The sequence below is a fragment of the Hemibagrus wyckioides genome, linkage group LG12 (assembly GCF_019097595.1).
Source record: "Hemibagrus wyckioides isolate EC202008001 linkage group LG12, SWU_Hwy_1.0, whole genome shotgun sequence".
Lineage (NCBI taxonomy): Eukaryota > Metazoa > Chordata > Actinopteri > Siluriformes > Bagridae > Hemibagrus > Hemibagrus wyckioides.
Window position 1 is genome coordinate 1,878,550 of NC_080721.1, and position 27,683 is coordinate 1,906,232.

A 27,683-nucleotide genomic window follows, 5' to 3' on the forward strand; every position below is an offset into this window, starting at 1 on the left:
TCTATCTATCTATCTATCTATCTATCTATCTATCTATCTATCTATCTATGTCTGCCTGTCTATCTATCTATCTATCTATCTATCTATCTATCTATCTATCTATCTATCTATCTATCTATCTATCTATCTATCTATCTCTCTGTCTATCTATCTATCTATCTATCTATCTATCTATCTATCTATCTATCTATCTATCTATCTATCTATCTATCTATCTATCTATCTTTGTCTGTCTGCCTGTCTATCTGTGTTTCTATCTATGTCTGTCTGTATATCTATCTATCTATCTATCTATCTATCTATCTATCTATCTATCTATCTATCTATCTATCTATCTATCTATCTATCTATCTATGTCTGTCTGTCTGTATTTCTATCTATCTATCTATCTATCTATCTATCTATCTATCTATCTATCTATCTATCTATCTATCTATCTATCTATCGCTCTCTGTGTTAAGGGGCGGAAACTGTGAATGTCTCCAAGATCTCATTTCTGGGTTACATCATCAACCTCAGGGAACAAAACAAGGTTTCTGTGGTCAAGAAGTGGTGAAGGCTCTCCAGAGTCATAGACTTGGAAGTATTTCTATTTCAGTCAGTGGTTCATTTGAAGTTTCAGTTCAGTCTTCAGTTCACCATTTTCACTTCATGGCTTAGTAATGGTCCCAAACAGCATCCACCATCTCACAAAGCCATCCAACAGAGCACCACTAAAACCCTTCGTCATGGAAGTGAATGCCTCTGAAACAGGACCCGGGCAGCATTATCCCAGTATTTCCATTCTAAGTCTAAATTTCCAGTTTGCTTCCTTGAAAAATGGATTTAGGATTAATTCAATTATATTTGTATAATGCTTTTATAATGAAAATTGTCACATAGCAGCTTTACAGAATAATAAAGTAAATTGGCACAATTTCCTGGTACAAATTGGATAGTTTGATAAAACATTAAAATGAGTCCTTTTTTTCTTTCTTTCCAGGTGATATTGAGGTAGAAATTTCAGAACATGGAAACACAGAGAAATCCTAAAGCCTCCTCCTAAAGCTAAAGAGACATACTACACTTTAATATTTAACACTGAACTTTCTCTAAATAGAATTTCAGTGCTGTGACAGGACCATATGTCTACGGTACAGTGGAAGCTTGGCAGTGCCTGGGCTTGATCTCACATCCTTCTGATCAGTAGCCCAGAGGTTTAGTCCCATTTTAACTTGGTCTTCTATTATCTGACTGTCTGTCTAACTGATAAACAGATCTTAAGACAAATGCATTAAGATCTGTCCACTTTTAAATCTGGTTGGCTCAAATCTAACATTGTTAACATTCATTAATATGCACATAGCTTTCTGTTACGCTCAACTTTTCCCACATGCCCATTAAACTTTCAAATGATCTTCTTATTTCCTGTTGGGGTTGGAACTGAAACAGAACGCAATATTGTGTGTCCACTGTAGAATTGCCGTTTTAAGAACGTCTTTAAAAATCAGTATCAAAGGTGATATATCATCAATTCAGGTGGTGTCATTTTCTGGAAATTCTAACAAATGAAATGGTACAGTGCTTGGAGATCTATAAGAAGCTAAAATGTGATAATGTTCATTATTGTAACAACACCCTCAATGTTCAATTGTTACTGTCAGATAAAATAAGCATAGATACTAAATCAACAATAAATATAATGCTAACAAACAATAAATGACATTTTCCAGTGGTTATATAATTTCACCTAACACTGTCTCAGCTGCAGGAAGAAACACTGTGTATACTGTTTCCACAAACTAATGGGAACGAGAACTTACTATGACATATAAGTTCCTACCACTAATTCAAATATATCCCATTAAGATGGAGGAACAGATTCTAAAAGAAAGTAGACCAGTTTAAACATTATTTAACAAGAATTAAAAAGATGGTTAGGAGTTAAATAAACCAAATACAATGTGCTTCAGCAGTGGTACGTCTGCTTCCATTGTACAGGGTTGCCATATGGCAATATACCCCAAATACCCCCTATAGAAAGAAAAAAATAAAGAAAAGAAGAGACACTGCTGTTCTTACGTCATTTCAAATGATAACGCAATGTAAGTGACAATGCAAGATACTGTATCTTCACTGAATTAGATCAGAGGATTAATATACAGTGTGAAACATTTGATGAAACAAGGGTCAAGTCCCATGTGAAGTGTGTTCCCTAAACCTTCCCAACTTCAAGGTTGACATAGATCCTTCACCACAAGAACAACTTACTTGTATCTGCTTTATTTTGCTAGTCAAGACATAACAATAAATATCATAGCAATACAACAATAATGTGTAGATCATATCTGTACATGCAATTAATCCAGTTTCGAAACAGCTTACTGAAACCTCAGTTGATCAGAATGGTCAGAGAAACTGGCCAAATCAGTCTGTATTGCCTGGGAGGATATAATACCTCAAATATTTATTCATTACAGCTGTGATGAACAGAAAAGCATCTCAGTATACACAAAACATGAAGAACTGGGAAGCGAATTGGGCTACAACAGCAGAAGACCACATTGGGTTCCACTCCTGGAAGCCATGTACAAAAAAATGAGCACAAACTCACTGAATAGCTAAAAACTAATAAAAAATATACCAGGTGATTTTTAAATTTATATATACACCAATCAGGTATAACATTATGAGCAGTGACTGGTGAAGTGAATAAGACTATTGAAGTGAATGATGAGTATCTCCTCATCATGGCACCTGTTAGTGGGTGGGATATATTAGGCAGCAAGTCAACAAGTTGATGTTAGAAGCAGGAAAAATGGCCGAGTGTAAGGATTTGAGCGAGTTTGATGCTCCAAACTGTGATGGCTAGACCATTGGATCAGAGCATCTCCAAAACTGCAGCTCTTGTGGGGTGTTCCTGGTCTGCAGTGGTCAGTATCTATCAAAAGTATCCTTTAAGTACTGTAATTATCCTTTAAGTCCCATGAAGGCCCCACCTCAACTTAGAAGACCTAAAGGATCTGCTGCTAACATCTTGGTGCCAGATAGATATATATATATATTTTCTAGCTTTCTAACTTCACCTGTCTGTTTCACATTTCACAATAGGAGTTAATGCAGTAATTAATGCTAGTTCTGAAAACCTAACATTTAATATAAATGTATTTTAAATTCGACTGATAAATTAGTGAAACTCGTAAAATCAGTAATGGCTTACTGCAGACTTTGCGGGCTGGATAAATATTACTCAGTTCAGTTATATGTAGATAAGATTTAAACTCTATGATAAATATCTGTTAATAAAACATGCTTTGTTTTAGCTGTGTGGTTAATATTTATTAATATTAATTCATGCAGCTAGTAATGTTAGTTGAGGAAACCTTAATATCAATGTATTTTAAATTAGCCTGTTGACATTCTGAAGACAGACTTACGTCAATGGCTCACTGCATGATATACTGGAACTCATAGAATTACAGTTCAACTGCTTTTTGTCTTCTTTCATAGACTGACTATTTGCCTAGACATGTACTTCCCTGTTACTTTGGCTCTTGAATTTCAGCTCGACCGTCATCCACAGTTCCTGAACCTGTGTCTTTAGACTGTGAGGTCTGCCCTTCGAAGTCTTCAGCTAGAGCTCTAGCGTAGACCCGAGACAGGGTTTGTTTAAAGCGCAGCCTCTTGTCCAGCCCCATACAGAAGTACAGAATTGGGTTAACACAGCTGTTGAAATAAGCTATACCTTTAGCAATGGGCAGTCCCACTTTCACCGCTTGGCTCTTGCTATCCACCATTTTGGCCAAAAGGAGAAAGTGATAAGGCCCCCAGCACAGGAAGAATGCACAGACCAAACCAGCAAGAATTCGAAGAGGCCGTGATTTCTGCAGGATTCGTGTTCTCCGTATCCCTAAACCAGCTAGAACATAGCAGATCAGGATGACGAGGAAAGGCAACAAAAATCCACATAAGAAGCGAATGCTGTACAAAGCCAGCTTAGCTCTGTTGTCACCTTCATGTGATTCCGGCACCTGTGGAATTCAGTAAAATGGGTAGTTTTCTTAGATTGAAATGTTATACACCACAGAACAAAAACAAAAAATGATGCACTTTTACAGTCTATTGTTTGCTTGTCAGTAAATAAAAAAGAAGGTTTTTTTTTTTTTACCTCCAAGCCACACTTGCTGAAGTTGTTCTTGCCTGTGTATACTTGTCGGTAGACAAAATACGGTGCACTGAAGATCACTGCCACCATCCAAACCCCAACACTGATGAGTCTAGCTGCACATAGAGTTCTCTGCTGCCTGCTGAACACTGGCTGCCAAACACAAACCGCCCGGTCCAGACTAATGACGGCCAGGATGAAAACACTGCAGAACATATTGGTGTACTTGAAGAATCCATTGAACTTGCAGAGGAACACACCAAAGGGCCAATAATCATAGAAGAGTTTCTTAATCAAGGAAGTGACACGAGTGAGGCAGAAAATCAGGTCTGCTACAGCCAAGTTGGCCAGCCAAACATTGGTCACGCTGCCTTTTAGACGGAATCCGGACATCCAGATGACCACAGCATTTCCAGTGATGCCAAAAAGAACAGTAACTGTGTAAAAGACAATAGTGATGTTGTCCATAATAGCATCAATGTCCACTGTGGTTTTGCTATTTTTGCTGGAGGCTTCAGTATGAGGAAGGAGGATGAAAGTGTTGTTAGAGGAGGCCATCATGCTGCAAAAACAAAGAATGTCATATGTTGTATAAATAATTATACCATAATAATTTTCAGCATAATTCCCTTTAAATTAATGTGCTAGCCAGGTTCTGCATTTAATTTAAACATAAAGTAAACTAGCATCGAATAAGAATTCTCATCCAGCAACCCACAGCCGACACATACACTTTTCTTTTCCTTTCACGTGACAATTTCCACTTCCCCAAAGACACTAAGATCCCTTACTCAGTGTCTGTTTCTAAGAAAATATTTAAGGGGGAAGGAGAGCTTCTTTTTTCTTTTTTTTTAAACATCTAACCCTTTCACCCCTAACAAAATACAGAACTGGACCAAAAATGACTTCTTTTTTTTTTTTAACTCTGGTCAGCTATGCTGTCCCTGAGCTGCAAACGGTAATCTCTTTTTACATAGTTAATTATCTCCATTAGTCAAAGTCAAAGTCAAAGAAGCTTTATTGTCACTTCAACCATATATAGCAGATGCAGTACACAGTGAAGTGAAACAACGTTCCTCCCAGACCAGAGGTGCTACACAGAACACAGACAGAGTACAGTGACGCAGACAAACATAGAGCTATAACATAGAGATAAAAAAAAAATTAAACTATAATTTAAAAATTAAAATTAAACTAAAAAATTAAACTATACTTAAGGTGCCGTCTTTAAGAACTAGACATACAACAGAAGTGCACAGGAAGACAAGACAAGACAAGACAAGACAAGACAGTGCAGACAAACAACATATAGGCCGACTTTGTGCAATGAACAAGACAATGTGCAAAGAACAGTGTACACAGTGAGTGTAGATATTAAAGTGACACGTGTAAACTGGATTAATATAAATATATATAAAAGTAAAGTGGCATGTGCATGCAAACAGGACAATTTAGTGTGTGTGTGTGTCTGACTATGTCCAGCACAGTTCAGTTCTTTTTTTTTTTTGTGCGTGTGTGTTATGTATGTGTGTGTGTGTCCGTGTCCAGCACAGTTCAGTTCTCCTCTGAGATCAGATCTTGGTTGTACGTGTGTGTGTGTGTGTGTCCAGTTCAGCTCAGTTCTCTGTTGAGATACCTGATCGCCTGAGGGAAGAAACTGTTTAACAGTCTGCTTGTGCGGGTCCGAATGCTTCGGCACCTCTTTCCGGATGGCAGAAGGGTGAAGAGTGTGTTTGAGGGGTGTGTGGATTGTGTAAGAGTGTGTGTGAGGGGTGTGTGGGATCATCCACAATGCTGTCTGCTTTGCGGATGCAGCGTGTGGAGTAAATGTCTGTAATAGAGGGGAGAGAGACTCCGATGATCTTCTCAGCTTTCCTCACTATACGCTGAAGGGACTTGGGGTCTGAGACGGTGCAGTTCCCAAACCAGGCAGTGATGCAGCTGCTCAGGACGCTCTCAATGGTCCCTCTGTAGAAAGTGGTCAGGATGGGAGGTGGAAGATGAGCCTTCCTCAGCCTTCGCAGGAAGTAGAGACGCTGCTGGGCTTTCCTGGTGATGGAGCTGGTGTTGAGTGACCAGGTGAGGTCCTCCACCAGGTGAGTACCAAGGAATTTGGTGCTTTCCATGATGGACCCATCGATGTTCAGTGGAGAATGGTCACTCTTTGCTCTCCTGAAGTCAACAACCATCTCTTTAGTCTTGTCAATGTTCAGAGACAGGTTATTGACCCTACACCAGGCTGCTAGTTGTTGCACCTCCTCTCTATATGCTGACTCGTCGTTTTTGCTGATGAGACCCACCACGGTCGTGTCATCTTGATGATATGATTAGAGCAGTGCATTGCTACACAGTCATGAGTCAGCAGAGCGAACAGCAGTGGGCACTGCAATCCAATTGCAGAGGGAGGTGTTGATGCCTAGCAGACTCAGTTTCTCAATCAGGTGCTGAGGAATGATCATACTGAATGCTGAACTGAAGTCAATGAACAGTATTCGTAGGTAAATATCTTTATTGTCCAGGTGTGTGAGGGCCAGATGGAGGGTTGTGCTGATGGCATCATCTGTGGAGCATTTTGGACGATACGCAAACTGCATGGGGTCAAGTGAAGGTGGCAGCAGGTTCTTGATGTGTACAGTATGGATTTCTGTATACGAAAATATCTCCTGGAATGGTTTCATACCATCTAAAGTTAAAACATAAAATAAAGAATTTCTTAAAGTTCAGATATGTGAACCATTAGGATATTGACTACTAAAGTCTCCTAAAGTCTACTATCATCTCTACAGTTTTTAACGTGTTCGGCTCCAGGTTGTTGTGACTGCACCAGACAGCCAGCTGCTCAACCTCTTGTCTGTATGCAGACTCATCTCCATCCTGGATCAGACCGATGACTGCAGTGTAATCTGCGAACTTCAGGAGCTTGACAGAGGGGTGTTTAGAGCTCCAGTGCTGATGGTGTGGGTGTTGGATGTGAGTTTCCCCAGCTTTGCTAGCTGCTGCCTGTCTGTCAGGAAGCTGGTTATCGACTGACAGATGGAGGTGGGTACAGAGAGCTGTGTCAGTTTATCCAGGAGGGTATCTGGGATGATGGTGTTGAAAGCAGAGCTGAAGTCCACAAACAGGATCCTTGCATAAGTCCCTGGTTTGTCCAGATGTTGGAGGATGTAGTGCAGTCCCATGTTGATTGCATCATTCACAGACCTGTTTGCTCGGTAAGCAAAATGCAGGGGGTCCAGCAAGGGTCCAGTGATGTCCTTCAAGTAGGCCAACACCAACCTCTCAAATGACATCATGACCACAGATGTTAAAGCAACAGGTCTGTAGTCATTTAGTCCTGTGATTTTTGGTTTCTTAAGGTACAGGGATGATGCTGGAGTGTTTGAAGCAGAAAGGGTCTTCACACAGCTCCAGTGATCTGTTGAAGATCAATGTGAAAATGTATGATAGCTGGACAGCACAGGCTTTGAGGCTGGCTGGAGAGACGCCGTCTGGGCCTTTGGCTTTCCTTGTCTTCTCTTTGCTGAAGACTTTGCGTACATCATCTTCACAGATCTTGAGTACAGGAACACTACGGGGAGGGTGTTGATGGCCATGTTGTAAGATGGTCGGAGATGGTTGGAGATGGCCATGCTGTGAGATGGTCAGAGATGGTTGGAGATGGCCGTGCTGTGAGATGGTCGGAGTGAGTGTGAGGTGTCAGACCAGGCTTTTGTTTTTCAAACCTGCAGTAGAACTCGTTCAGGTCTTCAGAGAGGTGTTGATTGGCCTCAGTGTTGGGGGTTGGGGTCTTGTAACTGGTGATGGTTTTCAGGCCTTTTCACACTGATGTAGAGTCATTACTTGAAATATGTTTTTTCAGTTTTTCAGAGTAGTTTTGCTGTGCCACTCCTATCTCCCTATTTAGTGTGTATTTGGCCTGTTTGTACAAGACTTTGTCCCCTCTTCTGTAGGCGTCCTGACGAAGCTGTTTGAGTTTTGCACTGAACCAAGGTTTGTCGTTGTTTCTGCTTGTAGGCTGGTAGTTGAACCAAACAGTGATAAGAGAGTCCCAGAGCTGCACAGGGGACAGAGTGGAATGCATTCTTTAACACAGTGTAGCAATGGTCCAGTATATTGCTATCCCTGGTGGGGCATGTGATGTGCTGTCTGTATTTAGGCAGTTCGCGGGGTGAGATTAGCTTTATTAAAATCACAGAGAATGATGATGAAAGAGTCCGGATAACGTTGCTCTGTGATCAGGACGGCAACATTTCTAGTACAGTGCTCACACAAACCTCAGGAGGAATGTACACATTCACCAGAATAAACAAGGAGAACTCCCCCGGCGAATAATTATGATAATTATCCACAACAACACAAACATGAACATTAAACTTCCAGCTATTCCCAAAGTTATCAGAAAAGTTTCTCACAATAACATGTACAAATTATTTTACATGTGATTATTTTGTTTTATTTTTGTTTTACATATACACATGCCAAAAGTAAGCGTACAAGCTTTTATTTAAAGACACATTAACTAATACTGATTAGAAATTACATCCAAGCAGAAACTGACATAAGTTCTTACCTTGAAGTTTTGTAGGTGGTTTTAAGTTGATGTTTTTTTCTGCATCAAATTAACATAAAAAAGTAAAGAAAAAAAACCCTGCTTTTTTGTCAGGTCTCGAAAATCTATACTTAGGTTGATGCCTTGCTTCTTACATGCTCTTCTCTTTTTTTTGTGTTCCTTTAATCAGATCGCTGAAATAAGACAGAAAATGGGTAGTGAAAATGGGTAATGTTTTTCGGCTCCTCCCTCCTGCACAGTATTCAGTTACATACAAGAATGTATTCAATATTAAACAATCTTAATTTTGAGAAACTATCCTATGTGCCCTCATTTTCCTCAGTATTTTTTCTTTCTACTACCTAAGACTAATGAACTACTACCACTTTTACGCTTACTACTACTACTACTAAGTTATTAATAATGAGTGGCCAGAGATGCAGTCATGCCTCATAGTCAATTACACCCAAGCATGGGAAAAAAAGTTTTCTTAACTAAAAGAGCAAAGTTGACAAGAGAGCAGAACAGGAACTGCCACAGGAAGTGTTGCAATAATGGTCTACGCTTGTTTTTTTTGTTGTTGTTATTTACTTCTGCTATGTCATTGCTCAGACCATAAATATAAAAAATCTAAACATAAAAAGCTGTATAAATAAATTAACAAAAAAAAAAAAAAAACATAAATCCAAAAATTAAAAACTGTAAAATAAATAGAATAAAAAATGTAAAATTAAAAAAGCGTAAATCCAAAAATAAAACAAAGACAAACTAACTAAATAAATAAATAAACAAAAATAGGAAATAAATCAGTCTTAAGGAAATAAAAGAAATAAATTAAAATATATATATAAAAAAATATTTAACTAAAAATAATAAATCAACATAAAGCAAAGAGTAAATAAATTTAAAAGGCAAATTAAATAATAGTTGTCCATATATTTTTATTTTATTTAAAATGATTCTATTTGTGTGAAGTGTAAGTAATAATGCACATTTTTTGTAAAAAATGTGGTAGAAAATGTATAGAATCTGGCATACATCTATGCAACATAGCTATATTTCATCACCCTTTATATGTTGACCATTTTTCTGTACATGAAAAGTACAAAATAATATATAGCACAGCTGCAACTATCCCTTCATGATGCCATCCACTATAAGTCAGTTTGTGTAAAGAGGGCATTAGTTAGCTAAGCAACCAAGAGGCCAAGGGTGACTCGTGGAGTTATTTTACCATCCAACAAATACCATAATATTTTGCTGTCTCCAAAATGTCTTTTTTATTTTCATAAACATCAAGCGTAATTTTTTATCTCCTCCATCAAGCCCAGATTAATGGACTATCCGGGTTACATGAATAACGTCTCCAGTCTGAGCTTTGGAACTTCTACCTCCTCCAGCCCTGACCCTTGGTTGCATCTCTGACTAATTATTTCATCCTTGACAGACCTGTTTCTCTCAGTCCTATCATCCTCAATGCATGGTGCCCTGCTTGAATCTGACTGGGAAGCTTAATAATATCTAGCTTTAATTGCGTGGCCTGTTTTGGTTTTATGAAGGTCTTTCCTGATTACTACATTACATTAAGACCATGTACCAAAATGTGTGTGAGGAGGGTGGACTCGTCTCATATGGCCTGTTCTTCGGATAGGCTACATTAGAACTAGTTGATCAATATATCTAGGAACATCCTGATAGCACTGGTCATCCCTGGAGACAAGGCTGATAAAATATACTGAGTGCTCAGGATGACCATTATTAAGGTCGATAATGAGCCAGTAAACACACATTATATGGTCAAAAGTTTGGGTATGCCACACCATCACACCCATATGTGCTTTCCGAACATCCCATTAGAGACTTTGCATTTATAATACTGGACTCTAGAGAGTGGTTATGGTCATTGAGCATTAGTGAGATCATTTACAGCATTTGGTTGACACCCTTATCCAGAGCAACTAGATATACAAGTGAGTAATTAAGGGTCTTTGCTCAAGGGCCCAGCAGTGAGTGCTTGGTGGACCTGGGATTCAAACTCACAACGTTCCAATCAGTGGACCAACACCTTAACCATTAAGCTGCCACATTCTATAGATTAGATATGAGGACACAGGGCTGGACTGGGCACACTGTCATCTTCAGAAAGGTTGATAGATTTTCCCCAAGTTGTCATGTTAATTTCATGATGCTACCAACTCATGGACCATAGCTTTCTTAGGAAGGCTTAGTTTTGGATGTTCTGAGCCTTTCATTCTGGAAAGCTTGGTGTTTGACCCTATGACTGACCCCTTAAGATTTGATACTTGATTTGACGCCTGGATTAATGACCCTGTCTAGCCTTTCAACCACAATTTAGGACCATGTTTAGGAATCTTTTCTGTTTGTGATCATTTGTTTTGCAATTTGACGCCGATTACATCTATTTTGATCAAAAGGTGCAGGCTAATTTGTTGGTACCTCATGTAGTAAAGGCTACAGCAGGGGGAAGAGCTTTTTCTTACAAAGCCAGCAGTTATGGAACAGCCTTCAGGACTCAGACATCATCTCAGTGCAGGCTGAAGACCTCTTTGTGAATAGTTTTTTAAGGTAAAAGAAGCAGATCTGGAGAGTTCATGGGTATGGAGTGTTTTGGTGCGCTGGGGTGTTTGGGGGATGTTGTTGCCCCCCCGACTCTCACACAGTCATGCAGGTTTGTTGATGGTAGTCTGGCTGATAACTTTATGTCTCAGAAAGCCCTCATGACTGTGTCACCATCCCAAGTATACCTCATATTCTCTCCCTCTCTCTCTCTCTCTCTCTCTCTCTTCTTCTGGTTGGAGTCTCATCGCTTCTTCTGGTTGGAGTCTCATCGCTTGCTCACTGCTTCTAAGGATGGCCCCAGATGGACTACCTGGAGATTTATATGACGTCTGTGGATAGTACCAATTGGAGACCATGGCAGTGGCTTTAAACTGTTGCTACATTAGGATCTATTCCATTCAATTCAGTTTATTTGTATAGTGCCTTTTACAATGGACATTGTCTCAAAGCAGCTTTACAGAAGTAGAGAATCCCTATTAAAATACAAGATCTCCATTGCTGTACATTTGATGCCTTCGGCAGGAAGGAATTGATATTAAATCCGTAATGAATTTAGAAATCACGCTGATTCTCATTCACATAAGTTGCTCAAAAGCTCCTGGTTACACAGTTCCGCTTGACTATACATAGCTTTTGTAAGGAAATTATTTAATCACACTCTATGGTGTCACTCAGATGAGGTTCCTGTTTGAGTCTGGTTCCTCTCAAGGTTTCTTCGTCATATCGTCTCAGAGAGTTTTTCCTGCTCACTGTTGCCTCTGGCTTCCTCATTAGGGATAAATATAAATTTCAGTTTTAACCTATGTAATTTTTATATTTTGAGACAATGTCTAACAACACTATTGATTACTGCCTCTTGCAGTAATAGCCCTTATGCCCTTTGTTACAGTATCAAGTGTGTGCACTAGAGGGCACACAATTTTTTTTTATTAGCAGATAATGATAGTCAACATAACAACAAATATTATAGCAATACTGTAAGAATAACACTTTGGATTATCTAAGAGAATGAACCACAGTGTCTTATCTAAACCTCAAACTTTTAAATGTATTTTTCCTTCATTTATTCAAGATCTCATCAGTCTCATCAGAACTGAAATCTAATGTCTTTTTTTATTTATTGAAATATAAATTATTACAATAATGGCATAGACCAAATCAAGAAAACAACCTTTACATAACACCTTTTTATTATATGGGGCTCCTTGATGTCAGTCTCAGTGTCCTTGTTATTATTATTATTTTTTTTTAATATTGTTTTGGACAGACTTGCCCATGACTCTTCTCTAGAAAAGAAGCTTCAATTAAACACTGTTTTGTAAAACGAGGACTTATTTATTTTAAACCATTCCTAGACAGAATGCTGGAGTCATCCTGTTGGCCATGCTTTATATTGATGTTTTCCTAACTGCATTAGTTAAAACGAATTGCATGTATTGTACACAAAGTCATAACAAACATCAACCACATAACTAACACATGTATAAACTGATGTTTAGCTTCTTCTTACTGTGCGGCTTTTTAAACGTTAACCACATACTTCCCTGTCACTATGACTCTTGCAGTTCTCCTGAAACTGGACCATCCTCCACAGTTCCTGAACCTGTGTCTTTAGACTGTGAGGTCTGCCCTTCGAAGTCTTCAGCTAGAGCTCTAGCGTAGACCCGAGACAGGCTTTGTTTAAAGCGCCGCCTCTTGTCCAGCCCCATACAGAAGTACAGAATTGGGTTAACACAGCTGTTAATATAGGCTATACCACTAGCAATGGGCAGTCCCACTTTCACCGCTTGGCTCTTGCTATCCACCATTTTGGCCAAAAGGAGAAAGTGATAAGGCCCCCAGCAGAGGAAGAATGCACAGACCAAACCAGCAAGAATTCGAAGAGGCCGTGATTTCTGCAGGATTCGTGTTCTCTGTATCCCTAAACCAGCTAGAACATAGCAGATCAGGATGACGAGGAAAGGCAACAAAAATCCACATAAGAAGCGAATGCTGTACAAAGCCAGCTTAGTTCTGTTGTCACCTTCAGGTGATTCCGGCACCTGTGGAATTAAGTAAAATAGTTAAGGAGAACAGATAATCTATATTTAAACCAACAAATGGTCAAACATTTTAATGCCTCCTTATATTGGACTCCTTACAGAACAAGAATAAAAAATGTCTGTAAATTTAAAGGAAAGGTAAAAAAGATTTTTACCTCCACGCCACACTTGCTGAAGTTGTTCTTGCCTGTGTATACTTGACGGTAGACATAATACGGTGCACTGAAGATCACTGCCACCATCCAAACCCCAACGCTGATGAGTCTAGCTGCACATAGAGTTCGCCGCTGCCTGCTGAACACTGGCTGCCAAACACAAACCGCCCGGTCCAGACTAATGACGGCCAGGATGAAAACACTGCAGAACATATTGGTGTACTTGAAGAATCCATTGAACTTGCAGAGGAACACACCAAAGGGCCAATAATCATAGAAGAGTTTCTTAATCAAGGAAGTGACACGAGTGAGGCAGAAAATCAGGTCTGCTACAGCCAAGTTGGCCAGCCAAACATTGGTCACGCTGGCTTTTAGACGGAATCCGGTCATCCAGATGACCACAGCATTTCCAGTGATGCCAAAAAGTACAGTGATTGTGTAAAAGACAATAGTGATGTATGCTGTAACAGCTTCGATGTCTACTGTGGTTTTGCCATTTTTGCTGGAGGCTTCAGCATCAGGAAGGAGGATGAACCTGTCAGTTGATGTCATTCTGCTGCAATAAAACAGCAAAATGTTGTATTATGTGACTGTTCTAATTATAAGCTTCTCCTGCCATAAGTATGATTAGATCTTTTTTCCTCCTCACACATCATGATTTTCTTTCCTTTCACATGACAATTTCCACTTCTCCAACCCCGACAGTCCCTTACTCAGTGTCTGCTTCTAAGCAAATGTTTTAGGAGGAACAGGTTTAAAAAAGGCATGTAGCCCTCTCACCCCTCATGAAAAACAGAACAGAGTCTCAAATCTATTCCAACCTTTACATTTATAACAGCTATAGATCTCCTTTTTGAGTTCATCTCTAGCGCTCAGGGGAACATGATCATATTATTTAAAAAAAATCTTTGAAATACATTTTTGTAGATTTTTCTCTATGAAGTAATGTCTGCTCGAACATTCTGATATCATCTAAACCATAATGAACTTAGGGTTAGTAGTGAATATTTAGTTTCCTATGGATTTAATTTTGTTGGATGCCTTATGGGTTCAATGCTTTTGCTAGATCAGAGTAATAATACTCATAAATATATCCTTAAATGTCCAGCAAATCCCAAAATTATTAATTAATTAATTTCTCTCACAATTATAGGTATCGTTTAATTCACTGGTACCGTAGAGATGTGGTCAGAGCTCCTGGATGATTAGAAGGCAGCGTTTTTATCTCTCACAGCCTCAGAAGTATTATGTTTGCACAGCTGATGAAAGTCTGTTGTCTGAAATGTTCCTTTTGTTTCTACACTGAAATTGTTCTAGCGCTAAATTTAATCTGAATAATGTAAATTTTGTTTACATTTCATTTATGCATCTATAGATGCATTCACTAATACAATTTAGAATATTATATCCATGCAGATATTGACATAAGTTAAGTTCTTACCTGTAAGTTTTGTTGGTTGTTGGTGAGTTGCTGTTTTTATTTCTTTTATCTAAACAAAAACCAGCATTATAAAACGTAATGATGAATGTTAAAGCTGAATCTACATTAATGACCTGCCTAAGACACTTAACTCAGGTCTAAGCTCTACTTACATGTTTTCTTACATCCTCTTCTTTCTTTCTTTTTTTTTTTTAAATCACCCTAAGCACTGACTTAAGACAGAAAAAGGGGAGGTGACACACTGCAGGCTCCTCCCTCCAACCCAATATCTAATAACTTGCTACACACTGCACAAAATTCTCATTTAAAATATTTCTTTTTCTAAGAATACTAATATACCATATAATATATTGTAAGCTAAGGCATATTTTACTATTTTTAATGACTACTTTCAAGTGTCTGATAATTTTGCTTATTTCTAGAAATTAACGCTTTATAGTAGCAAAATAATCTGAAAATTGAAAGTTGTCATTAAAAAGAGTAAAATATGCCTAGAAATAGGATTAATAATCTTATTATTTTATTTTAAGTTTAATTTTTTTCTGAAAACATTTCTCTTGTATTATATGTTAAGATGTAATCTGTTGCCAAAAGTTTTAGGATGTCTGCCTTTGCATGTTGTCCCTCCCTTCAGCTTCAACTCTTCTGTTAAGGGATTTCCACAAGGTTTACGAGTGACCATTTTTGACCATTCCTCTAGAAGCGCATTTGTGAGGTCAGGCAGTGATGTTGGATGAGAAGGTCTCCACTCTAATTCATCCCAAAGGTGTTCTATGGGGTTGAGGTCAGGACTCCACCTATCCCTACCTTCTGCATCCTCAACACTTACACCCACTAGCTTCATATCCTCATTTATTACATCCATATACCTCCTCTTTGGCCTTCCTCTGTTCCTCCTGCCTGGCAGCTCCATGTCCAACATTCTCCTACCAATATACTCACTCTCCCTCCTCTGAACATGTCCAAACCATCTTAATCTGTCCTCCCTAACTTTGTTCCCCAAACGTCCAACATGAGCTGTCCCTCTGATGTCCTTGTTCCTAATTCTGTCCAACCGTGTCACTCCCAAAGAGAACCACAACATCTTCAGCTCTGCTACCACCAGCTCTGACTCCTGTCTCTGTCTCACTGACCTGTGTAGAATATAATAATTAAATACAAATTCAATTTTCAAATAGAACTACTACTTATAATAATGTCAATATAACAATATATAACATTTATAACAACAATGCTACAACTACTACTTCTACTAATAACAACAATAATAATGTTTAATCAAGCATAATAATAGTTATAAAGGCAAGTTAGAGCCCAAGGACTGCAGAAACAGGAACTGCTACATCACAGTGGTACATTTATGTGTCAAGAGATCAAGAGATGGAAGGGAAAGTCTGCTGACCAAGCAGAGAGCAAAAGCTAATAAAACGCCGTAGAAACGATGATTAAACGTCTACTGGAAACTACATCTCCACACAGACAGGATTGGTGGAGGCTCTCTCCTGGCTGGAGAACAGGATATCTTTCATCCTCACCGGATACAGAGTAATTGTTTTTATTTATCTCTCCGCACTTTTGTCCCAGTTTCTCAATACCTTCAGTAGTTTTCTGAAGTAGCTACTAAACTAGATAACACTTTTGCTTCAGGAGTCTGTCATTGTGTCACTTTTACACTCACTGGCACTATTAATTCTTCCACTGTCTTATTTATAATTTGAAAAACAGTATTTTGCAACTATGGTGCTCGCTGCTGCTGTGGATAGATCTGTGGACTGCTGTGGATAGAAACACGTGGAGACAATCACTGTCTCTGAACTGCCGTTGCCTCAGTCAAGGAATTAGTGTTAAGTCTATAATGAACTCAGAAACTACACTGACCTTTTAGTTCTTCAAGAGCTCTTGGTTGCACAATTCCATGTGACTATAAACTGTTGTAGAAAGGACATTATCAACATTTACATTATTTCCTGTCCAGTGTCACCCAAATGAGCATGAGGTTCTCTTCTAAGTCTCTCAGGGTTCCTCGGATCATCTCAGGAAGTTATTCCTCACCACCATCACCCGAGGCTTCTCATTAATGTCTTCTCATTAATAAATGTTAGATTAACTTTAAGCTTTATAATTTTTTTCTGTGTTTCTATACTGTAAATGCGCTTTGAGACAATATCCATTGTTAAAAGTGCTATACAAATAAATTGAATTGAATTGAATATTTGATGGTCCATAATCCGAGCGTTCTACAGGCTGGTGTATGTTACCCACTTACTGCTGCCCTCTAGTGCAATAAAAGGTAGTTGTTTAGATTTTCTTTGCATGTGCCTTAATCTTCATAGTTCACACTTCTGAGTCTGTGATTGTTGCTATTGCATGTGGTACAGATACAGATCAGAACATCACTGGAACATTTGTTCTCTGTGTTACTGTCTAGAGGACAGAGGACATGGTGCATCATCCTTTTTTAAAAAGTTACTTCATTTTCTTCTCAAGGCTAAATTTCATCAGCAGTGTGTACATTCCTCTCTGGCACCAACCTTACAGCATTTCTGCTAAGTCATTTCCTGTTTTGTCTCCTTGCATTAGTTATCTGACACTTAGAAATATTACTTCATTTGCTTAGGTTCATAAACCACTTCCTCTTTTTTTTTTTATCATCATCTTCCATCTCAAGGGCTACTTCACAGTCATTTATTGACTCATTTTTCTGTCTGTTTTGTACCATAACGGCCAACGCTGCATCATGATTGAACTCTGAGTGCTGATCTTTTGTGCTTTTTAGACTTCCACAGTTACTTGATCTCAGATTGTTGTTATAAGAGAAAGAGCTACCTGGGGCATTTGGTCAGTTTAGTATTACATGGTTTAAGTTGTCTTACTTTGCTTTTGGATTTGTTTTCCTTTACAGTGAGATCTGGTGTTTCCAGCAAGTGCACTGGACCGGACCAGGAAAGGTCCATCGACATCCTGCAGATCCATGCTAAGATGCAGGATGACAATGTTATCATAGCACAGGGTCTCAGGAGCTGGGATAAATGTAGCCTCAGCAACGTCATATTCATCCGAAAATACGTTCTCCTGTTTGCAAGGCTAATCAGACCCATCCTCCTCCTCTTCAGGAATGTAGGCCCTTCATGATCTTTAAATTTTGTTGACATCGTTGCATACTTGATCTGTTTCCTCAGTGTGGAAAGTATTCTTAGCACAAGTTGTTTTTGCTTAGTAGCTAGTTTGGAGGTTAGTAACTGAGGTTAAGGGCTAGCTGCTGCTGTGAACTCGACTTCAAAGAAAGTCTCCATTTCTTTAAAATTGTTCCTCCTATGGTAAAGGACAGGTTCTTTATGTCCCAGCAGTTGAGTTGTTAGCTTGAATTAACTGTTAATCCAGACCCCAATGGCAGCTATGTAAAGGTTGAACATTTTGATTGAAGTGAGAATAATGATAGCATTTTCTTTTTATACAACTGAGCTTTAAGAGTCTTGTTCAGGGGCTCAGTAGTGGCAGCTTTGGATTTGAACTCTCGACCTTCTGAGCTGTAACTGGACACCTTAACCACTAGGCTACCTCATCATACATTGAGGGTCCTCATTGTTACATAGGTCACGGTCAGTCAACATGATTTGGCTTCTGAGGTCTGTGCTTGAAAGAGAACGCTGCTTTTGTAAACTCCTGCTAAATTATACCCCACCATGGCAGACTGCCCTTATCCAGAGATACTGACATGTACCTCATTTGAGCATTTCGCATATCCCAGAGGGGTCAGAGTGCAGGAGCAGCTATAATGCTGTAGCTCTGGAGCAGAGAGGGTTAAGGGCCTTGCTCAGTTGCCCAGCAGTGCTGGGGCTTGATTCCTGAACAACAACCCAGAGCCTTAACCACTTATGCTACCACCGCCCCATAGTAAGCCTTATTGTGGTACAGCATGTTCCTGTGACTTTTGGGGACCAACAACTGGATGACTGATTATCCTGTTTGTGTCCCAGTTCAGTATTAAAGGTCTTTAATAATTACAAAATGTGGAAAAGCTAGCGGCGTCACAGCCTTCATTTAGGTCTCCTGATCACAGGAACCTGTTCAAATGCAAATCTAATCAAATTTTTATTAACGTGTGGTGATATATTCACAACTGTCCAGTGACAGATTCTTTTTTAAACATATATAGAGAATTTACTTAGAAATAGAAAGATGTGGTATAACATGCATTTGTAAGTGGATAATAGTGCCCTTATGTCAGATATTCCGTGTGTATTAGAAATGTTGCGTTACATATTTCTGTGTGTATTGTCAGGAACGTATTACTTAAAGATTTTTCCAGCGGGGAATCCGCAAGAGGATGAGGAGAGGCCAGGAGACCGTCTGCACTCTGAGGCAATTCTAGCGCCTGAGTCATCGAAATGAAAGCGGGGCCTCCTGGCATTTTTCCCTCTTTGTGGTCATTATGTTACTCAGATGCCATTAAAGAATGAGAAATCCACAGGCAAGCCATTTCGAATATAAACATTATTTCATGACTTCCAGACAGACATGTTCTTTTCATTACCTCTTTTCATTACCAGGGGGTTCCCGGGATTTGTGTTTTATATTATTTTCTGCGTTCTTGGGATTTTTCAGACCATGAGCCACTTCACCATCATTCAGTTTTTCTACAGACCAGCAGAAAGAAAGACAGAAAGAAAGAAAGAAAGACAACTTGTTGAGTCATGGTTACACATAGTCTTTTTGAAAACTTCCCCCACATGACTGCTCTCTCTCACACATTCCATACATACCATAATATCATTGGGAATCAAAGCGGGGGAAAACGGGTGGCCGAAAATGGAAATCGCCTCTTTAGTCCTTCATGTAGGTGGGCAAACATGAACTGGTGAAAGAAATACATCATACATCAGTGGTACAAGAAATCGCTCTGGAATGCTGACAGATGAGTAAAAGAGTCTCATTCAGTCAACCACAGTTCAAGTCTATTTATTAAGTCAATGTAAAATACATTTCTATTATTTTTATAATATATATATATTATATATATATATATATATATATATATATATTTACATTCATAATGTTTGGGGAAAAAATGATTCATGAATCTATTCCAAGTAGACATTTAATATAGTTATAATATAAATCATAATATAATATAAATCAGACTTTATGTGCATTGGTACACTTCCTGGAGCCATGTATTCATATCAATCAGATCCATCACATCATATCACATCATATCATATCACTGTGTCCGAGTGACTATATTCAAAAAGATGATTTATTAAGCAAAAACTGGTAGCTGATCCAATTCTCTGTATTGATATACAGTTCATATCTCTGTAAAGCTGAAGAACTTACAAAATAACAAATATTAATATAACAAAACATAACATCAGCTGATTTTCTTCAATTGCTTAACTTATTGCTTGTGTTTTTTCCTCCTTTGCATCATGTAAGCATATTTTCCTTCCTCTCTTTCGTTCACCGGGCCATCCTGGAATGATCTGTATCCAGAATGAGAATACTTGAACGGAGAATTTAAAAGGAAGCAAGACGTTTCAATGCAGTTAAACTTAGACACAAAAGTAAACTCAACTGAAAGATAGCTTTTGTTTCAAGCATTACAACGGATTATTTTAAGTTTTCCAAATTTGCGAAACTTGTCATGACATTTGTAGTGAGGCGGTGGGGGGTGGGGGGGGGTCACAGAAATTCTTCCCACATGTGTGTATCATGTCATATTCAGTGACCAGAGACTTTCCTCATTCTTGACTTTCTACAGGACCTGACAAGTCAAGATTAAACTGTGACACAACAATGATGTCGCTGTCTAAGGCTATGACATCACAGGAGCAATGCAGGAAAGTCTGATACTAACATCAGCGTCAGACGCAGCAGGGTTAAGACTCACTGATGAACATGGCAGATGTCTGGTTTATCCTAAAAAAACAAAAGAAAAAACCTGCATGTGTGAACTAGTCTCAGGTTGTAGACACACCATTGGAGGTAAGTGAGAAAAGTTTATGCTTGAATATAATTGTTCATTGTAACAACCCATATTACAATAAAATAACTGAATACAAACTCAGTCCTGTTCTCTGGCTTCATAATGGAGAGGAAGACTTAATAGATGGCTCGGTTATAAAAGTTTTATCATTTGTCATAATACAAACTTTCACCTTGTCAGAGGATCACCGGTGAGTGAAAAGAAAAATACAGATGCTATGATATTGGTATTTAATATAATACACGCTGTACAGAAACACCAAGCTTTCCTGTGATTTACTTTTGATTCATAAACTATTTATTTATTTATTTTTTAGAGAAGAGCAATTGACATATTTTGAGCAATCAGAATGCCTCACAAGCTGAAACCCAGCCTTGCTTTTCCCTGATTAGTGAGCTTCAGGACAGCAAGAAAACCCAGAAATTCAGGGTCAAGAATGTTGAGAAATTAAAAAATTAACAAAAGAAATTAAAAAGAAATAAGCATTCTTTCCTTGAAATGTTTTTTTTATTTTTTTTATTTGTCTCCCTTTATTATTATTATTATTATTATTATTATTATTATTATTATTATTATTATTAGTAGTAGTAGTAGTAGTAGTAGTAGTAGTAGTAATATTAATTATTATTATTATTATTATTATTATTATTATTTATTTATATTTATTTATTATTTTTTATTAATTTATTTATTTATTTTTTTTTTTTTACAAATATTTACCTAATGATTTAATCCATTTTTGTGCACAGTATGGAACTCATTATACAGCTGAAACTAAACGAATAATAACTGAGTGATTTGTTATTTACAGAGGAGCTGCTTCTGTATAAAAGTATGTAACAAGTTCTGGATGAAACTATAAACTGCTCACTAAATTAAACTGGATTTCTGAGTGTTCCAGTCACTTCCTGAACTTGTAGGCTGCATCTAACCCCGAAGAGCACTGTACTCCTCAACACCCTTATCAGTCTTTAAGTGAAAAAAATTCAGTGGGGGGACAAGAGAGAGCATGTGAGTATGTGTGTGTCTGTGAGTGTGTGTGTGTGCGTGCGCGTGTGAGTGTGTGTGTGTCTCAGTTGAAATATTAGGCTGATGTGTCACTGGGTGTCGAGTAGTCGATGCATGGATGAGGAAGACAGTGAGAAGCCAGGGAGTCTGTGGTATGTGTGTTGCAGTAAAGGAAAGAGCTTTTAATCATGGTTTTAATTACTGCTTAAATAGTCTGCGCTCTCATATCTTCTCAAATCCCTGAATGTTTAGCGTTAACTTACTAATTACCACGCTTCAGATTTCTCATAACATATGAACTTCCAGATTATCAACCTGTCCCTTTATGTACATGCGTAAATTGTGTGTGTGTGTGTGTGTGTGTGTGTGTAGGACAGTCAGAGATATGTATTAGCTTGTGTGTTTTCTGGTGATTTCCACACACACACACACTGTGGATTTTTATTTTTATTTGCTTTTTTAAAACACAGTCCTGATTTCAAACCAGATTCACACACGATCTCGTTATCGTAATCACAGTTTTTATAAAATATTTCCATGATGAAATGCAAGAATGATCTACATCACACTACCAGAGAGTGCTTTAATCTCTCTGTACGTAATCTGTATGATCACCTACGAATATCTCTACAATACATCTAAGGTGATAAATCTTCATTACAAAGGAAACTGAGTGAAGTAAAAAAAAAAAAAAAAAACCCCAAAAAAGTACAGGAGTTGAAAACTGATGAGTTAAGAAGTTCTTTGAAAGACAATAATACAGAGTTTTTTGTTTTTTTTTTTGGTTAGGGGTGGGGTGGGGTATGTGGGGACTTGGTGGGGTATGTGAGAGTGGGTGTACTTTTTTGTGAATGAACCATATGAGTCAGAGCGTGTCATAGTCATGCTATAAATGGGAACTCTTACACTACTCTAAACATTTAGCTGTGTGATAGATTGTGTGTGAGTGTGTGTGTGTGTGTGTGTGCTTTACAGAGTCCCTGTTTACAGCTAGAGTGTTTGGGATAGCCATGAAATGTAAGTTTATTTTGTTATGATTCCTCTATATAATTCCATTTAACTTCTATCTTTGGTCTGGTGAGTCCACACAGTCTCATGATAGAGTTTCATACAAGACTATCTAATATATATATATATATATATATATATATATATATTAAATGAAGCACTCTATCATTTATAGTATTGAGCTAAAATGTGTAATTTATTTCTGCTACACAAAACCAGGAATAGAAATTCAAGCCAGGATTTTGTGTTAGATTTGTTTCATATTTTCTGGATGGCTGAATTCAATATACTTAGAAATTTAGATGACTTAGTTTTGTCTAAGAACATTGACTTTAGACTGTGTTGTGTTTTTGAAAGCAATGAGTAAGCAAGGACTTTCACTGAAAAGTGCTTGTGCTGCATTGCCTGGATGTTGACCTAACCATCATAATGACTCAGGAGCTGATTATTAATAGCTGTTTCATCTCAAGTTCACTCCCAGGTTAAATCTGTGAAGCACTCTTGTTGGTCAGATTAGTTTATTTGGTTTATTCAGTATATGGACATTATTTGTTATTTTCTGGTGTGTGTAGAGTAGGTTATAGTGAAGACCTACTTTCACTTGACTTTCTCAGAACCGTGTGGAGTGAGGTGAGAAGCTGTTATCACTTTAACATCACAGGAAGGGACTTGTTTATTTCTAGTGAAGTAGGCAGATTGCTTGCATCAAAGGCTACAGGAAGTAACACAGACTAGAGTTTATCAGACAATTAGATCTTACAGCTGGGTCAACTATGACGAATTCTGAGCCTGTCTTACCTGTGAGCATGCACTTACTGAGGAACAAAAGGCTTTTTATCTGCGTATAAGGAACACGTTAATGTCATGACAGGCTAAAAACTAGCAGAACCTATTAAACAATTACACCAGTTAGACAGATTTGATGAAAGATTCAGATTTAAGGCATGTATGTACTCATCATAGTCAGATTGCCTTATGGCTCATTTGTGTTTAATGTTGCTAAAAACAGAGCCAGACATCAAACGCGTCTGATGTTAGCATTAATTGCTTGTGCATGACAGTTTCCTGGATGTTTGGCCTCATGGTAGTCTGGGCGCTCGCATTGCTGTTGCTACAGGATCAGGAGCTTTGGTCTGTTAGGCGCAATTGCGTCTGTCCTTAAAGTAAAAGATAAATGCTATCTGAAGAGATTTGTTATAAATAATGGCCATACCAGATTTCTTTCTAAATAAGGATAGATTTTAAACATTACGCAATCTATTTGACTTTGGATAGAGGTCAGAGTTCACGGTGCATCATTTTGCATAATTGTGCTTTCTATGGAGTTGAATAAAGCAGGGATGTCCAGTCATATCCAGAAAGGGCCAGAGTGGATGCAGGTTTTCATTTAAACAGAAGCCACATCGATTAAAAGTCTGGCCCTTTATGGGTACTGTTGGACACTCATTTACATTTATGGCATTTGGCAGACGCTCACATCCAGAGAGATTCATCCAATTTTTGATAAAACAGCCTTGTTTGGTGGTCCTGGAAATCACAAACTCACAACTTCTCACTCAATCAGTAGTTCAACATCTTAACCAGTGAGCTACCACATCCCTGACATATAGGGGAATATCCATCGCTTGATCTTCTTGCCAAGAGTTGAGACATTTGCAGTAAGTTTAAGAATGATGTCAGATTCTTGAGAAATCACTGAGTCATTTCCTTCTTCAGAAAAGCATACTGTATCTAGGGCAAGCGTTAAAGCTCAGAAATACTTTTCAGTCAAGTGCCTCCTGCACTAAAGAAAATTAAGAGTGTAGTAAGTCTGCCGCAGTGGCAAATCTGCACTGATTGCTTTTGAGATTAAAAAAGAAAGAAAGCATCTTTGCTGTACATTAGTGAAGACAGTGGGATCTGCTCAAATATTTTCTTTTTGGAAACCCTTTGAAGGATTGGGACAAAAAAGAGCTGAGTCAGTGTGTTTAAAAGGTAATTGTTGAAATGACATCATGTTGGACTATCCCAGAAAACTCCTTCTTCCTTCCTTCACAGTACCAGAGTCAACCTCCTTGTTATTTTTATTGCTTCTGGTGGAACTTCCTGTCCTGATGATGTCCCGTCCAACCCCCGTGAGACCTCACAAAGCCGGTTTGACAAAGCTGTATAATCAGATGCGCTGGCTGACGACTGTGGTGCATGGGGTTGTGGTAAGTTTAATGTGGTTTCAGTATTTGTTTTGATTACCGAATCTTTCTGATGAATCTGGTGCAAATGCTGTGTACAAGTCTGCATTCAGATCATTCCCAGGAGCCAAATAATGTCTGACTACATAAAAATTGCCTCTGTATGTAACCCTAATCTCACCCTCATCTGTAATTTGTCAGCATCACCATCACCATGACACCAGTTTACCCTTCGAGCACAACCTTACGTCTCTGCCTGCTGTAAACTTCAAGGCCAAAGACCTAAACACAGTGAAGGTAAGAAATATCTTACATAATCTAAACATTTCATTTTAAAAGCTCACATAGAAATTAAACAGAATACATGATACCAGCTATTACATTTCCAGATGATTTGTTTTGTATAATTAGCTGAACAGAACAGATTTGTTTAAATATGCCATTCTAACATATTCTTTATTTACCCCCTAAAGTTAAACAGCACCTTATCACAGCTCCATTCAGGCCTCCAGTCTTTCAAGCTGCACGTTGACTGGCTGCTGTTCTGGCAAAACCAGTCAGATTTGGTGTCAAATAAAATGAAGGAAATTGCCAATGCACTCCAGATGATTAGCATTCTTACACAAGATCAGGTAAGAGCTACAGTTCTGGGCTAGCTGCTTCATTTTATAAAGAACATTGAATTTACAGCTAGATGGAACAGGTAGAAGAAGTAGAGGATAGTGCATATAGTCACCGCTTTGTATTATGGTATTATGTATTATGGTTTTTAAATGAAAATTAAACTTTTTTTTATTCTTGTGTTTTTATTATTTTTAATGTTTTTTTATTTTATTTGCTTTACTTTATTTTACTTTACTTTTTTTTTACTTTTCTAAGTCACAAATCTAAAGAAAATAATTCATTTGTAATTGTTTAATCTTTTTAAAAATTAATTTTACAATACATTTTCTTTTTTACTTTTCGAAGAAAAATTAAAGATTTTTTTTTTTACTTTATTTTTCTTTTTTACTTTTGTAAGTCATAAATTTAAAGAAAATGAATTATTCTTAATTTAAATGTTTTTTTAAATTTATTTTATTTTTATTTTTATTTACTTTAGTCATAAAATTCAAGAAAATAATTTATTTTTTAATTATATATATATATATATATATATATATATATATATATATATATATATATAAAACTTTATTTTGCTTTAGGTTTTCTTGTTTTACTTTTCTAAATCATAAAATTAAAGAAAATGAATTATTTTAAAATTTTTATGAACTTAATTTTACTTTCATTTTCTTTTTCCAAGAAAATGAAATAAAATTGTATTTTATTTTACATTTCTTTTCTTTTCTTTTCTTTTCTTTTCTTTTCTTTTCTTTTCTTTTCTTTTCTTTTCTTTTCTTTTCTAATCAATTTTGAACTAATGCTAAGGATGTATATCTTCTTATATATCTGTTTTACAGTCTCTAAGGAAATTTATTCAAAGATAAACTGAGAGGTGTTTCCAGGCTTGACTTCATATGACTTACAGCACACAGCTAAAATAATAATAAACTATTTGTTGAACTGAAAGTGAATCCTTCCTTAATTTCAATGTTTTGTTTTTCAGACAGATTCACCTGCACAAAGCACGGTTCTCTCGCTGCCTCCTCTAACATCTACCTGGGATATATACAGAACATCTGAAGTAATTCGCCACAGACTACTGGTCTTCTGTAACTTTTATGTCAGAGCTCTACGGGTCCTCATCTCTCGTGCTAACAAATGAAAGAAAGAGAGGATTCTAGCAAGAACAACGTCCCATCCAGCTCTTCAACACTGACACTGCTGGATGTGGAAAACAGTGGCCAGTTATTTCCGCCTTTTCTAATTTATCTTGTTTTTCCAGTTATGGAAGACCAAAGGCTTCTATTTATGTTTTTTTTTTTATTCTTGTAAAACTGTACTTTTATATTTAATATTTAAGTGTATTTATTGAAGAAAGTTGTGTTTACAAAAGATTTGATTGTATAAACTTTTATGAAGCACTTTATTTATTTTGTTTATGTAAAGTGTACACTTTATGTACACTTATGAATTTTATAGGACAGCATTTTTCAAGAAGCTTAAAAATAAATTGTGTTGTTTATTTATTTCTACACACTTTATAAAACCACTGGTCATCATATGATAAACAATACAGCATGATTATTTACTTTTTACTGTGATTAAGAGAGAAGTATAGTAGTCTTCTGACAAATGTCATTAGGAATATAGTGCCATGGAGCAGAGGTGCGATGGGTCATTTGGCTATAAAGTAGACTTTGCTGAAGGACATGAGTTCCTTTAATGCTTGGTCTCATTCCTATCAGCTTCCATTTCTTGCACTGACCTAGAATTCCTCACTTCTAACTGTGCTGAACAAATTAATGTACGAAAGTCTAGCCATACCTAATATTAAAATGTATTAATGAATCCTAGATTATCCCTGTCAGGTGCGAATGCCTCAGCAGGAACAAAATCCAGACTCAAATGCAGGGATAAAAGGTAGAGTAATGTATACACCAATCAGGCATTATGACATTATGACCACCTGCCTAATATTGTGTTGGGTCCCCTTTCATGC

At 37.5% G+C, this 27,683-nt stretch overlaps 3 protein-coding genes across 6 annotated transcripts; 1 reads left to right on the top strand and 2 right to left on the bottom strand.

The window, feature by feature from the left end:
• Positions 1–2,246: 2,246 nt before the first annotated feature.
• On the bottom strand, positions 2,247–9,167 carry LOC131362440 (fMet-Leu-Phe receptor-like). Its single transcript, XM_058404441.1, has 3 exons — positions 8,715–9,167; positions 4,148–4,706; positions 2,247–4,010 (listed from the first exon to the last, which is right to left on the bottom strand). The coding sequence occupies exons 2-3, from the start codon at positions 4,703–4,705 to the stop codon at positions 3,522–3,524; spliced, it is 1,047 nt and encodes a 348-aa protein (XP_058260424.1). The 5' UTR covers position 4,706; positions 8,715–9,167; the 3' UTR covers positions 2,247–3,521.
• Positions 9,168–12,156: 2,989 nt separating this feature from the next.
• On the bottom strand, positions 12,157–15,058 carry LOC131362823 (fMet-Leu-Phe receptor-like). Its single transcript, XM_058405115.1, has 3 exons — positions 14,912–15,058; positions 13,471–14,026; positions 12,157–13,315 (listed from the first exon to the last, which is right to left on the bottom strand). Exons 2-3 carry the CDS (start codon positions 14,020–14,022, stop codon positions 12,824–12,826), a joined length of 1,044 nt encoding a protein of 347 aa, XP_058261098.1. The 5' UTR covers positions 14,023–14,026; positions 14,912–15,058; the 3' UTR covers positions 12,157–12,823.
• Positions 15,059–16,276: 1,218 nt separating this feature from the next.
• Positions 16,277–27,160, top strand: il11b (interleukin 11b). 4 transcript variants are annotated; one of them, XM_058404494.1, is made up of 8 exons: positions 16,277–16,456; positions 17,814–18,028; positions 19,194–19,382; positions 20,673–20,896; positions 24,951–25,105; positions 25,283–25,378; positions 25,555–25,713; positions 26,688–27,160. In XM_058404494.1, exons 4-8 carry the CDS (start codon positions 20,746–20,748, stop codon positions 26,844–26,846), a joined length of 720 nt encoding a protein of 239 aa, XP_058260477.1. In that variant the 5' UTR covers positions 16,277–16,456; positions 17,814–18,028; positions 19,194–19,382; positions 20,673–20,745; the 3' UTR covers positions 26,847–27,160. The 4 variants fall into 4 exon arrangements, with proteins under 4 accessions (XP_058260477.1, XP_058260478.1, XP_058260480.1 ...); XM_058404495.1 differs by lacking the exons at positions 17,814–18,028; positions 19,194–19,382; XM_058404497.1 differs by lacking the exons at positions 16,277–16,456; positions 17,814–18,028; positions 19,194–19,382; positions 20,673–20,896 and adding exons at positions 21,621–21,908; positions 22,881–22,922.
• Positions 27,161–27,683: the final 523 nt, after the last annotated feature.